Source organism: Diplotaxodon limnothrissa, linkage group LG13, assembly GCF_057381915.1.
Source record: "Diplotaxodon limnothrissa isolate DT_005_m linkage group LG13, D_limnothrissa_male_GT1.1, whole genome shotgun sequence".
Classification (NCBI taxonomy): Eukaryota; Metazoa; Chordata; class Actinopteri; order Cichliformes; family Cichlidae; genus Diplotaxodon; species Diplotaxodon limnothrissa.
The window spans coordinates 4,861,593-4,876,684 of NC_140608.1; the positions used below are offsets into that span (position 1 = coordinate 4,861,593).

At 39.9% G+C, this 15,092-nt stretch overlaps 1 protein-coding gene across 2 annotated transcripts; it reads left to right on the plus strand.

Moving 5' to 3' along the window:
- The first annotated feature begins 1,933 nt into the window (after positions 1–1,933).
- On the plus strand, positions 1,934–15,092 carry arhgef33 (Rho guanine nucleotide exchange factor (GEF) 33). Of its 2 annotated transcripts, XM_085369107.1 has the most exons (19): positions 1,934–2,000; positions 2,913–2,924; positions 4,103–4,114; positions 4,758–4,801; positions 6,171–6,335; positions 6,665–6,783; positions 6,977–7,125; positions 7,227–7,289; positions 7,760–7,886; positions 8,410–8,542; positions 11,069–11,176; positions 11,572–11,664; positions 11,935–12,083; positions 12,190–12,279; positions 12,583–12,761; positions 13,707–14,167; positions 14,259–14,482; positions 14,646–14,795; positions 14,949–15,092. In XM_085369107.1, exons 1-19 carry the CDS (start codon positions 1,961–1,963, stop codon positions 15,076–15,078), a joined length of 2,448 nt encoding a protein of 815 aa, XP_085225233.1. In that variant the 5' UTR covers positions 1,934–1,960; the 3' UTR covers positions 15,079–15,092. The 2 variants fall into 2 exon arrangements, with proteins under 2 accessions (XP_085225233.1, XP_085225232.1); XM_085369106.1 differs by lacking the exons at positions 2,913–2,924; positions 4,103–4,114 and having other exon boundaries at positions 14,259–14,483; positions 14,656–14,795.

Sequence of the window (15,092 nt, forward strand, 5' to 3'; positions counted from 1 at the left end):
TTCCATCGTGCTCCTCATTGACCGAGTCTCTTATTCTATTAGAGTCAGACGCTGGACACAACAGCTTACTTATTATTAGTGCCTGAAAAAAGTTTTCCAGTTTTTGTGCTGTAATCCCTGCACCAGACAAACTAATGTAAAACATATGAACATGAAAAGGTCAAAGAAGTGGTTTCCTTGCACAATAAATATGACAATTGGAGGACATTATTTCTTCAGATCAATACCAAAGAACATTTTTCTAAAGAAGATCATCTTGTGATGATGGCCCAGAGATATCATCACAGCATGATGAAACCTGTCCAAGTTCGAGATAAAAACCATCAAAGATTGCATTAAAACATAATCCAATCCCCAAAACCAAACATGTTTCACAGACTGCTGTATCGCGTGACTTTCTGTACATTTACTCAAATTAACTGTCATCACACAGAGGAGACACACTAGATTTACTACAATTTCAATATTAAAACATGAGATTTGTAACACTTGAACTTTAAACTTTTGCTTTGTGACACTGCAAATAAATTGATTTTTAGGGTCCAGTTAGCAAATCATTAAAATGGCATTTTCTCCAAACTCAATTATTGGTGAATAAAACAAGTTCTGTTTTGTTTCTGTGTAGAGAGGAATGAACATTACACTCCCCGTCCACATGCTCACATGTAACCACAGAATCAGATGATGTGTGGGAAGGATGTAACCTTCAAACACAGGTTTGTTGTTGAAATGAGGAGCAGCTGAGCTGTTTGTCTCCAGGCTTTGTTGTTTCCGACACAGAGAGCGAGAGAGAAAAGAAAGACAACCGTACTCTCTGTGTGACAAGAAGCAGACAGTCATGAAGACAGACTTACAATACGGTGATGTCACAGAGCTGACAGGAACACAAACACAGGCTCGTGTCAGCAAAAAGCTGTGACGCTAAATATGAGGGGAACAAATGTTGTACTTGGAAGTTGTTGATGAGGTTAAGGTTTTGCATAATAATTTTTTTATGTCAACAATTTACCAATTTTACAGTTTTAACTAGATTTGTAAGAAAAATAATATAGATAGATAGATAGATAGATAGATAGATAGATAGATAGATAGATAGATAGAATCTTTTTTACAAATCAGGTTAAAACTGTAAAATTGGTAAATTGTTGACATAAAATAATTTATTATGCAAAACTTTAACCTCATCAACAACTGTTTAACTTCCAAGTACAACATTTGTTCACCTCATATTTACCATCATTATATTATATATATATTATACATAAATATATAAAGATCACTGTCCAGAAGAGCACAGTCCTAGGAACAGCAAAGATATTGGGACCCTCAAGCTCCCAGGCCTCACTGTTTTGTGAGCCAAAAAGCCCCTCAAGGGTTGGTTGAGACCAAAATGGAGCTAAAAATCAAGTGAATAAAAGATATACTGTAGCGTACTTTTAGGTTTAAAGCTTTTGCCCTCCCCCTAAGTGGTCTTTTAAAAAAGGAGTAGAAAAGACACTTTATTAGAACTGGCCTAGAGTGAGACCATATATTGCATGAGACTACAACACTACTTCCAGCACCTATATGCACCACAACAACTGGAATGTCCATTTCAGGCGTTCTCTGTTCAGTGCAGCTGTGTAAACTATCCTCATTAGCAACCAGTCACGCCTCCTTAAATCTAATGAGTTACAGTATGTGACTTTATGATGAACAAATGTCTCTCTCTCTCTCTCCTCCTGATCTTTCCCCTCCATCCTTCCACTCTCTGGAGACAAGGACCTTTTTGTACGAAAGCGAAATCATAGGACTCACATGCTTTGGACAAGAGAAAGTGAACGATCACAGCGAGAGATAGGGTTGCTCAGAAGAGAGGGAGGCAGAGAAGCAGAGTGAGGTCATTCAGAGCTGGAAAAGGGACTTCAGAACTGGACAGCTGTGAAGTACACTGTACCAGACTGGCCAGGATTATCTGAACATGGAGAGTGAGAAAACAGAAACAGAGGAGAAGACAGAAGGTAAAATGAGCATTTAAAAAACTTCTGAAGAGATGTTTCAGACAAGTATTTGCAGCTAATATGCATAATATTCAGTTTATTCTTACTTTCAAAAACCAAATGCTTAGTCTTTGTCTAGAAACTGCTACTTACAGCTTGTCAAAATTCAAGATATCCTCTTTATTATGTGTGTTTTCAGACCAGCAGGTTAATATACTAAATTTATGGGGACATATAAAAGAATAAGGAACGCTTAGTAAAGTTTTTCTTTTTCTTTTTTTTCTAATAAGACAGGGCAAAACCAAAAAGAATATTTTTGGCAGTTCAAAATGATTTTTTTCCTTGCATATATCAGATTTTCTTCTTTTTTTTCATCATTCCTTTACATTTCAATCAGTCCTGAAATATTTACTGGGCTGTGATACCAAAATTTGCATAACCAGCCACAAAGCTACTTTGCCTTTCTTGGACCAGCTGCATCTGCAAAGATGTATGATACAGGGATAAAAACCAATGAGCAGCAGTAGTGTTGTAAAACAAACCTTAAACATAAAGCCTGGTGAACACATATAAATAACATTATGATATCTTTGTAAAATTCTTAATTTTTAAGTATTTAATATGGGTATTAAACAGGGATTATTTAGTTATTTTAATTTATTTTAACAGTACATCAAGATTGTGACCTACAAAAATAATTTTAATTATCCTTCATTTAATTCAAGCAGGGTCAAGAACCTTAGAAGGGTTTACCTAAATGGGATGTGGATGATTTTAATGTTATCAATTACTCCTGCTTGTTTCCTGTTTTCACAAGCCAAAATGTCTGCTGTTTCACATCAACGCTAAAGTACACCAAACGCAGCTTTGACCTTTTTGTCCTGATTGTTGGTTACCAGCTGAACGCAAGCTGTGATTTAGGTTTGTTTGGAGAACAAAGCCAGCGTGTATGAGATGAACTAAACATGCAGTCCAATGCTATACCAAAAATATGTCTTACTATCCAGACAGTTGTTGCTACTTGTTACCAAATGAGACATACAGTGCAGAAGCAACATCAAAATGTCACAAAATCCTTTTGGTTTCCTGATGGCAATAAATTTAAATATTTTTTGCATCTTCTGTTGAGGTCACTGTGGGACAGATGTTGATGTAACATGTTGACGTCAACTTTTTTGGCCTGAAACAGCTGAAGCCAAAAGCACAAACTCAAAATGCCAGAGGAAATTTGACAGAGAGTCTTCATTGTGGGACACATTCCTTGTTTTGCTCTTTCACGGACGAGAAGTGTTACTCATATTGTGCTCATGCTCCTCATCATTTATGCATGATGATATATGTAAAACGTGTTTCGTATGACCCCGTGCAGTTTTGACAGTAGCCTCGACCTGTGACATTTTCGCAACAGACACAAGCATTGTACTTTTCTATAACCATCAACTGTGCCCAAATGCATGAAATATTTGCCATGAACCACACTGCAATGTTTTTGTTTTTTTACCTTTAACATAGGAAATGCAGACACGCTGAACGGTGAATAATATAAATTCACACACTAAGTCTGAAGCTGCCATGATGCTGAAAGCAATTTGCAGCAATGTGGTGATCACCAAGCGACTACAGATGAAAAGATGCTGGTGATGTGAAGTGAACATGGCTCGTGATAGACTTCAAGACCAGCAATGTGACTACCAATGAGAGTGAGGAATACTATTGATTGACATATGGCATGGTAGTCAAGCTCTTAAGCTGTGTCCACGCTGGAAGCAATTTGCTTGTCGTGCATTGCTTTACAGTCGACCGTGTGCAGAGGTTTCAGATTACCCGTTACCTAGGTAACCTTCTAATATATTTACTACCACATTATGTCAATCAAGGGTATCCTGTTCTCTTATTGGTAGTAATTCGCTTGCCTTGAACAGAGCCCTTGAGTAAGTGAATGCTATTAGAAAAAAGGTCCATTGGAGTGAATGGACCTTGTTGAATCCCGCCCACTTTGCATCACCAGCAGTTACTTTCCCTGTAATTGGTTGAAGTTGCCACATGTGGATACAACTTTAGGTTACACTGGGGTTGATGAAAAGAGTTTAATGCAGACATTAATGACTTTAATCACACGACAGAGAAAGCTCACGGCGCAGGCTTTTTTAAACTTTATTTGAGTGGGTTGAAATTCATTTGACGTTTACAGTTTGTTGAAATTACATGATCACAATTCTCTGTAATTCAGAGCATTTAACAGTTACGCCGAATTTTATGATTCAAGACAAAACATGAAACTCACTGAACTTTTTGGAGTCAGATAATATGAGGAGCAACTTTTCTTGTATATAAAAATATATTAAAAGTTTGTTATTTTATAGAATATCATCTGTGTAATTTATATTTATTCTACTTTAATTTTTGAGATGCATGAACCAAACCTGTTTTCTGTGGTCTTTTGTCCTGAATAAGTGTGATAAATAATCTGTTAGCGATGCCAATTATCGATGATGTAACAAGTAGAAATTCTTTGAACTTAATCTTTTTTTTTTCTTTGAACTTAATCTTACATGATGTGTTAAATGTCTGAGAAAGAAAAGGTAAATAAACTGTTAATTTACATGTGGTGGGAAAAAAGGGGTTTTCTTGTGGCAACCTCTTTCATGCCTTTTCCATACTTGCTTAACAAACAAACGCTTAACAGTGGATTTGTCTGTGGATTCAATCAACATTTTCACAGAAATTTAGCAGATGTTGTGTGGACACCACACTCAGCTTTTCATGTTTTCTCCTTAGATACAGAGGGAAATGTTGAAGAAGCTAGCCAGGGGATTTCTCAGGTAATCAAGAACTTTTAAACACTTCACACTTCATATTTATTTGTTTATGCCTCATAATGGGTGAGCTAAAAAAAACAAACATGAATAATCCCAGCTTTATTATCAAATCAGAACAAGCTCATTTAGACAAGTTACCAATAAATTACATAATATTTGGTTTGTGACTTAAATTGTCTATTAACAACCGAGCCTTTCTGTCACTATTTATCAGAAGACGCAACAAGATGTTTCTTTAAATAGTAAAACTTTTATATATTTTTTTTTTTTCATTTTTAATACATTTTGTGTTGGTGACTTTGAGCAAACGCTGTGCTCTTTCTAGAGTAGATTTTGCTCAAGATATCAACATAACCAGTGCTGGCATTTAGACTCACTGTGCCTCACACTTTTTAAATTTAAGAATATTTGATTGGTTTTATTTTATGATGAAGTGAAACAAAGAGCAAGAAGAGTGAGTTATCCAATGTTGGACTCTGCAGACAAATAACCCAAATCAGAAGACAGCATATTGCCCGAGATAGTGAAGCATTTTCATCACAATGAGTATGGACTACCAAAAGTGAACAGAGCACACAAGAAAAATGCTGTTTACAAAGTTTTAAAATAAAGTTTCGGCTCTTTTAAATTTGCACCAGGTCTCATCACATTTTAACAAAAGCTCTTATTTACTCACAGAGGATGTGAAATACTTTATGAATAATTTATAGTACAGGACTCACTTGTACAGTATAAGAATTCAGTCTCCAAATTGAGTTCACTTTAGCACATCATGCTCTCTTAAGTATTATTTAAATAACACTCTTATTCAGATTAACTAAACTCAATATTGGCAGCTGATACGAGTAAATACTAAGATCTATGCATTGCAGTAGATGCAGATGCTTCTATGAATCCTTAGAGCTGTAGCCTCCAGGTGTATAGACGCATAGTCAGCTATTACACAGGAATAAGAGCAATAAGGCAAACAGGACAGATGGTCTATTGAGTTTCCTGCTTGATGCCTTTCACATGACCAAGAGAAAAAGAAAAGCAAGAGAGCGATGGAAAGATAGGACAAGAGAGAGCTGCAAAACCCATGTAATGTTCCCATGAGCTGATTCAGTTATGCCCGTGAAGTAAATTCAATCAGCTATGCATGAGAAAACTGAGAATGGAAGAGCAGAGAAAAAACAAAGCAAGATAAAGATTTCTCTATGTATGGAATGTAATCAGGGAAAGGTTAACATAATGATAAGGGTTTAAAAGACAGCACAAAACAAGTCAAAACGCACCAAAAGCACAAAGAATCAAGTGTAACAAAGTTGTAACAAAGTTGGAGCAAAGCACACTGGTGAAAACATTACATGTTAAACTGCTCCTTGTGATGCAGCTGTGGGGTCTGGTGGTTGAGCTGCGCGAGGGGCTCCAGGCGGCGCTGGGGGAGCTGTGCGAGCTGCGTCAAAAGGACCACGGTTTGGAAGAGAAGCTGCAGGCCCATCAGACTGATGTGGATGATAAGATAATGGGCCTCAAGAACACGCTCAACACATTTAAGGTGCTGGAGAAGCTAGACAGTAAAAACACACACATACACAGTCTACTCTTGGTGTGGCCTCTGAAACATAATTTAGAACATCTGACTTGGACTCTGTTGAACTGTAAACTAATTTAATTAGGCAGGAAGGCAACTCTTTCAGACTCTCACACAACGTGGACTATGTTGCTAATATTTTTTTAATGTGCATGCATACGAGAAATTCTCTCTTTTGGATTTGAATCCCAAATTCTCCCCTTAAAATCTGACCCTGGTACTTCCCATTTCAGCATAGTGACTTTCCCAGTCTACCAAAGTAAAACTACTGGCACCTTTTAATCTTCTTGCAGGAGGAGCTGAATGTGGCGTTGTTCCACATCAGGGACATTTCCAGCAGACAAAGAGATGTTCAGAAGAGGATAGAACTGCTGCACTCAGAAAACAAAGATATGATGTCAGTTCCACACAGGTAGGGCTGCAACATTTTGAAAAAGGTGCTAGTTTTAATAAATGTACACGCATATAAAAATTATTCACAGTAATTATTCAATCATCCCACTCAGCTCCCTAATGGTGACCCAAAAAGTTCAACTTTCATATGTAACTTTGTCAAATAAGCGCTCTTTTTAATTCTCCTTCACCTGTGCTGATCGGGCCACTAGCAGAAAGAGCTCCAAGGCTGATGTGCTGACAGCATCCAGTGATGAACACATCTGTGTGCCCAGCCAATCAGAGCTCAGTGGTATTCAGCACTTTTTCCCCAATATGCAGAGCAGCGGGTCACCGCCGAGGAGCACCACGTCGACTCAGAGTGAGTCTGTGTATTTCAACATTTACTATGCAAAGAGTGTAAGCGAGAAAATGACCGGCTCGTAGAGGCAGTTTGCTCATACTAGTGTTTGTGTGTTGCAGCCTCCACGTCTGAGCAGGACCAGCAAAGATCTTGTCCTGAGACCAATAGTCAGACTGAAATAAGTAAGAAATACACCTGTTTCTGCTGATAAACATACTACTGCGGGTAGTCCACATATCTATGCACGGACCCACTAAACCACAGTCTCTTTTTACATCCTGAATCATGCATTACTTGGTAGTCAGAGGAAGTTTAAAGGCAGAAGTAGGTGGATTTTACCACCTCCAGACAGAACTATGGGTAGGAGTTTCACCACTCTTTTTAATTTAAGCAAAACTCAATATATAAATATAATTGTTAAAATGGGATTTTAGTCAACATACATGACCATATAAAAAGGTGTTTTAACCAGCTTTTGCCTTATGTTTGATGGCAGGTTTTATAACAGGTGCATATTACAAAAAATATTATACACAGGTAGTAAAGGCCAGCCAGTAAGCCTGGCCCCCTTTGCAGTTGTCTGTCTTTTATGGTTATAGAATAATCCTCTTTATTCTCAGAGTTTAAAGTAGATTGTGTTCTGTATGTGCAGATAAAAGACAGAGAGCAGCCTTGGAGCTGCTGGAGTCTGAGAGAGTTTACGTGTCCCACCTTTCTCTGCTTCTGAAGGCAAACATCTCCTTTAACGGATCAGAAGCCCTCACTTCCAAAGACAAACGGTAAAGCCTGCTGACACCCTAAGATGGCTCGATTCAGACTGATAATTGAAGAAAAAGACATGTAAAGCAGTTTTTTGGAAAGAAGAAATGTCCCAGCCACCACTAACCCCTACCTGATACACACACAGAGACACACAAATCAACACTCGCAAGAATATATTCCTGATCTAATTTGAGTGCTTGCAGTGAAGGGTGAACAGGAAATAAACAAATTAAATAAAGGCACATTGTAAACACCAGAGAAGACACTCTGTTAAAGAGACTCCACACAGCTTGTTAATGCAATCACTGCTTAGCTTCAGCACACGTGCTCCCAATGACTGAAAGCGCCAGTGAAATGGTGCCATCGCTGAACTGGGTCAAATGTTATTTGTGAATGATTGTATTTGTTTTAAATTGCTTATCCTGCTGTCAGATGTCTGCCACACAAGATGGCACACTAATTGACACAAATGCAGGTTTTCTCACGTTTTGTAGGAATGTTGATGTTTATAACATCTGCTGCCTTTTGTTCTACTTTTAGTCCATTTCCCAGCTCTTTGAGGTTTCTGATCCAGCAGCACCTTGAGCTCCTTCATACTCTTCAAGAACGTGTGCTCAAATGCCAGTGGCAAGGCATCATGGGAGATATATTCATGAGGCTTACAAGTAAAGAGGTAAACACAGAATGAGAGCGCAAAACGAAATGTGGATATTGTCCTTTTTGATGTGAGCACCATCTACTGGTAAATAAAATGAAAGTCTTTGAATTCTTAACATCTTTTAAACCAGCAGGCAGTGAATGCTACATATGCACTCCCTCCATTTTTCTAATAAGGTGTTGATTCAATATCAGTTATCTGAATCTATCTTTCATGGACTTCCTTTTCAGCTTTCTTAGCCTGCGCAGTTTGTTTTTCTATGCTATGTTTGAAATAATATAAGAATCTTTTAAGTGTATTTAGGCATTTAGAATTGGTCAAGACCTGCAGAAGTTCAAAGAAAGCATCAGACTGGGAAAAAAGGTGATTTATGTGACTTTGTATATAGTATAGTTGTTGGTGCCAGACAGACTGGTCTGAGTATTTCACAAACTCCTGATCTGCTATGATTTTCCAACACAATCATCTCTAGGGTTTAGAGAAAATATCCAGTGAGCAGCAGTTCTCTGGGTGAAAATGCCGTGTTGATGTCAGAGGTCAGAGGAGAATGGCCAGACTGCTTTGAGTTGATAAGAAGGATATACTAACTTGTTACAATCAAGTTATGTGTCTCTGAATGCACAACATATCAAACTTTGAAACAGCAGATGAATATATAGTGGTGGTCTGTCGGTTGAGAATTGGAAAATAAGGCTACAATTCACATGAGAATACCAAAAATAGACAATAGAAGCCTGGAAAAACATTGCCTGGTGTGACGAGTGTCATGGCTGTGTGCCGGCAGGCAGGAAAAAGGACCCAATATGCAGACTCCTGGAGGAAGAACTTAAACTCAAAAGTCCACTGCTTTATTGCAGGCAAACGTCAAAAACAGAACAAAACTAGGAGGGCTGGAAACTGGACTGGAAACTAAACACACAGGGCAGAATGAGGATACGACGTGACACTAAGCACGGGGAACACGGGGCTTAAATACAAAAGGCAGTAACACAAAAATGAGACACACAAGGCGAGCACGGCTGGGAGCAATCAAACCTGACGAGACTGAGGGACACAAAAGAGAATACAATGACCTGAGACACTGACCTTCAAAATAAAACAGGAAACAGACTGGCAGAGAACTAAACCCATACTAAACACTAGAAATCAAACCACAAATAAATTATACAATAATAATACACAAAACGCTGGCTCACTGACCCAGGATCGTCACAGTGAGTCTCAATTGCTGCTGTTTCATTTGGATGCAGGATCAGAATTTTTGGTGAACAATATATATACATGGATCCATCCTTCCTTGTATCAACTGTTGAGGCTGTTGGTAGTCTGGTAATAGTGTGGGGGATATTTGCTTGGCATGCCTTGGGCGATTTAGTACCAGCTGAGAATTGTTGCTGAACATGTCCACCCTTTTATAACCAATGTACCATCTTCTGATGGCTGCTTTTAGCAGGATAACGCTCCATCCAGTTTACATTATAGATGAGAAGCTGACAAATTTGCAGTAACTGTGAGATGCTGTCATGTCAATACAGACTGAAACGTCTGATAAATGGCTCCAGCACCTTGTTGAATATATTAAATGAAGAACTGTTTACACTAATCTGACAGTGAAGGTTGGAAGTGTAAAATGTGTGATGATGGGTTATAAACACATTCAAATTCATATATGCAAAGTGCTTATGTCTTTAGTCTCTTAACTTGTGACTGTAGCTTTCAGTCATAAAACGATCCAATCATATGGTTTCCAACCTTCAATGAGCACAAGGTCCCCTTCTTGGCAGGTCTATCCCAATCGTTCTCCTGGCTTCCAGCTCACACCGATTCTAGAGCAAGATGCTCCCCCCCCCCCCACCACCACCACCACCACCAACCTGTGTGCTGCTATCATCCACTCTCTTCCTGCTACTTTCAGACCAATAAGCATTCTCCAACAGCCCAAGCAGTGAAAACCTCTGCAACAATTTCAGCTGAGAACAGTCAGATCTGCCATCCTGCACTGTTAGCCCTGATCATGGTAATTAGTGGTTTTCCTCACAGAGGTTTCCTTGCATCCATCCTCCAGTGGGACTGGCAGTCCTATTAGGATCATCTTCTTTCCTTTGTCAGAATATTGTCAGGTGGAAGTATAGTTTATTCCCCAGGTCCACCTTCATATGCCATACCTGTGCAGTCTGCAGGAGGGTGCTGTTGATCTTCTTGGAGGAGAGTGTTTTTTCTCCCTGCTAGATGAACTGGATTTATGGGATGGGTGTCCCACGAGTCTGATGCTTTTTCAGTTCATCCTTCTCCAAGGTGTCTGCCAGTGCTCTAAAGACTTGGCTGTACTCCCAGCTGTAGCTTCCCTGTACAGTCTTGCATCCCCACGAGTGTGTCTCAGCATGACTCTCCTTCAGCACTCTGTCATCCCAATCTGTGCAGATTTGATAGTGCAGGGAAGTGTTTCGTGCACTAAATGGAGGTAGAGAGAAATGCAGAAGGTCTCCAGTGTATATAAAGAGCATGCAAACTCAGGCAGTATATCTCTCCTTCTTCCTCCAGAGTGATTTCTTGGATTTTTATGTGTCCTACCTGAAGGAGCTTCCAGACTGTCTGTCAGTTGTCAACATGCTGGCCACCAGCTCCATGAAGTCTTCGGCCTTGCTTGAGGTAACAGAAAAATGTGAAATATGACAGGTTTTGATATTAATTTTAAAAGCACAGAATGTAACATGATGGGGCAGAGCAGGGAGGACAGGATGAAAAAGAATACCAGCATACTTCTAAAAACAAAAAAAATCCGGAAACTTACAGCTCATATCACCAAAAAACGCCAGCATATCTGTCGATTTCTGATTTAACTCTCAGATACTCTCAGAATTGCTTGAGTGGAGGTAACTTAAGTATCTGGAAGCCCTGTCAAGTTTCATTTCAAGCCTTGTTTTATATAAAAGCTTCAGACAAATGACGAAATTCACAGTCCTTACACCTGCTGTGTTTTTCCCTTTGATGCTGATTGGTCCATCTGTGCTGCATTGTGCTTGACTGTGTGGTGCTGCTATCAGAGTGACATAACAGGTGATGAATCCAAACCCTCCCTCTACACTCTGCTGCTTCAGCCAGTTCAGAGGATCCCTGAGTACCTGCTGCTTTTACAGGTTGGATCAACACCACTGCCAGAATTGTCCTTATATGTTCATATCCTGCAACACACAAACTTGATACAAATACGATACTCTGAAACCATGCAGAAAAAGGTTATCAGTAAACAGAAACAGAAATAAAACGACAATTAACAACTCAGTATTATTACAACCGAAGATTAAATCTGATGTATGAATATTTAAATTGTCTATCTGTGTGTGTGTGTGTGTGTGTGTGTGTGTGTGTGTGTGTGTGTGTGTGTGTGTGTGTGTGTGTGTGTGTAGGGACTACTTAGGCAGACTGATGCAGAGCATCCAGACTACTATCTGCTGCTGGTGTGCATACAGCAGTTCAGGGCTTTTACTACACAGTACCACCACCTCCTCCAGCACAATCAGGAGCTTCTGCTGCTCAACCGCAAGGAGGTGAAGAGGTCAGGATTACCATCTTTCGAAAAAGATCAACTTTAAAACAAACATTAAACAAAACATTTTCAGTGTGAAGGAGCTTAATGTTCTCTGTGCTGTGCACCCCTGCAGGTCTACCATGAAACAGCTGTTAAAGACAGTAGAGAGTGGGATTCAAGCCAGCAACACTGGCTCACCGTACCCTTGCAGCAGTGCAATGCTGTGAGTATTCAGTTTACCGGGCATTTAATGTAGTGTTTACATGACTCAGACATTTCTGTTAGACATTAATAAATGAATAAGAGTTAAAGCTAAGTAGATTATTCCTGGAAAGCAACAGACACACATAAATGCTTAATATTTGTTATTGCTTTCTCATTTAAAAAATATAGGTATAAAAGCAGTTACATACTCGCCATGTTTTCCTACCAGTCCAGTAACCTTTCAGTATTTCTTGATTTCTTCTGTAAAAAGCTGTCGGGTGCTGCTGTAAACAAAGTTTATTTCTTCGTTTCTTCACTGCAGGGAACATGCCAACCAGGTGAGGCGCAGAAAGCAGTGTCTCCTGGAACAGATTCAGTCGCACCGTTTCCAAGATTGGGACCGAGACCAAGAAACTGAAACTCATTGCTATGATGCAGAGTGGCCCTCCCGCCTCCCTTTCTTCAGCCATGAGCTGGACTCACGGAACCACAAACCAACAGGTCAGTAAAATAGTTCAATAAGAGGAGATCATTAGAAGGAACTGAGCGTGATTTAACGAAATAAAGAATTCCCAGCAGAATGGAAAAGGGCAGGACCCCCCCAGAGTGTAGATGCTGGCGGTAATGAAGATAAGTTGGGGGCTTTGGTGAGGTGGAAATGGGGAGGAGGTGGATTGCACAAAGGAGACTGCAAGAGAGACTGAAAGTTGAGCATTGCAATTTAAAGGCTGATTGAAGAAGAGAACAGAAAGATGATTGGACTAGAGCAATGATAGTGGCATGGAGTTTTACAGCGTGGGAAAGTGAATGTTTCAAGTTCAATTTGTTCTCTCCCAGCATTCAAATGCAGCCCTTTGGAGCAGGAATTAACACCTTTCCTTTTAGACATCCTCAGACAACACTTCATACTTCATCATGAACTTTTTTTAAAAGTGTAGCTTCAAAACGTCAGCACACAGGGCCACTACAAAGGATGTTTATCGCACAGGATGCTCTGGTGTCAGCATGCCAACCGACTGGCTTACCACTGTGCACATTTTGAATAAGAAGTACCAATTTCATCAAAAAACCGAGTCAAGTAAAATTAAAATCCAGGGCACAATTGAGTTAAACTCATCGGTATCTATCTGATGTCCCAGGTCAACTTTTACATTATATAGTTTTAAATCCATTGTTTGTGGCTTGATTGGGGCTTGATGGCTTGATGATTATTTTTTTTAACCACATCCTCTTTAAGAAAACCTAAATACAAAACCAAAGCAGTATTTGGGCATCTCCTATCACAGTATTTTATTCAGCGTCAGACAGATGATTCCCCAGAGTAATTTTATTTTTGGGACATGATGAAACTTCCCAAACTTCCCTTTTCCCCAACTTGTCATTTTGGTTCTTATTTTACATCAGTCAACAATTCAGTTTTTTGTTTGTTTGTTTTTTTGCTTTCAGGTCTTGGCAGCATCCCAGAAAGTGAGCCCTCTGAGAGGTCAATGTTGTGCCAGCATCATCTGCCTCCCAGACCTGCAGAGTTCCGCCAGGTTCAGCCGGGATCTGCTCTGGCAGATGCCCTCGGAGAGTTTCTCCTTCCTCCAGATCCCCCTGGGCTGGAGAACCTCTATGAAGAAGATGGAGGCTCTTTTCATGACACCTCTATGTTGGACCGCTGTTCTTCTGCCTCTTCTGATTCCTCCATTGACATTGCCTTTGTGAAGTGCCCAAAAGCCCCCCCAGCGTCACATCACGGAATAGCAACAAATGTGTCGACTACCCGCGATGTTTTTGGCAACATAGGAAGCCAAGGGAATGGTTATAGCAAACTGCCCAACCGTGGTTGTGTCTCTCCAGACGAAGCTGTTCTTATGCGTCGCAATCAGCATCGCCCCCTTCAGGCCAGCCAACGTAAGAGCAAGGTGAGTTTATTTGTAAGAGATATATAAAAATATTGAAGAATCATTTTTGTAGATGTTCATAATCGACATGTATGCCATCTCTGCTGTTAAGTCACTGAATGGGCTGCAAATGGAGAACACAGTGAGTGGTCTGGATAGTGGACCTCTATCAGACCATCTCCAAAGGGTGGGATTGGGCAGCCATGCCAAACTGGAGCGCCAGAGCAGTAAAGGCAACAAAGGAAGTTCTACCCCCTCCCGTAAGGTCCAGACTCCCTTGGCGAACAGAGCGGACAATGACAAGCAGAGCCCTGATCTTCATGGACTGCTCAGCATAGTGGGTTTCAGCAAACATCTATTATTAAAGAACTATTATCATGTCTGTACAGGAATTGCCTGTTACATTTTAACATTAAAACCACAGAACCTGACAACATGAAATTCATATTTTTAGTATTATTTCTTAATTTTCTTGGTAAATACTGAAATATTGTTTTCAACCACATCAGGACACAGGAATCCAGTCATGGGGCGATGAGTCCAAGTGGAGGAGTGGGACGGAGGACAGTAACCACACCCCCTTCAGCGAGAGGAGTCGCAAAGACAAAGGAGGCTTTAGGAGCTCTTTCAAGAAACTGTTCAAGAAAAAGTAAGAAAGATAGTGTAGCATCATGGAGTTAGACACATGGCTGGCTTGGCACTGCAGTTTCTTTAACTTGAAGAAACAAAGATGCCAAAAAGAAGGCAAGATTGAAAGGAAAAACATGTATTCAATTTAAACCCTTTTCTTTCCTCCTAACAGAACTAGTGATGAGAAAAAGGAGAAAGGAGGTGAGAAGACACCAGAAAGTCAAAATAATGGTGAATATGAGTCACCGGGGAAAAACCCCAAACTGGTCCAGCTGGAGATGAACCGCGGCACAGCTGTATGAGCACTGCTCTGCAA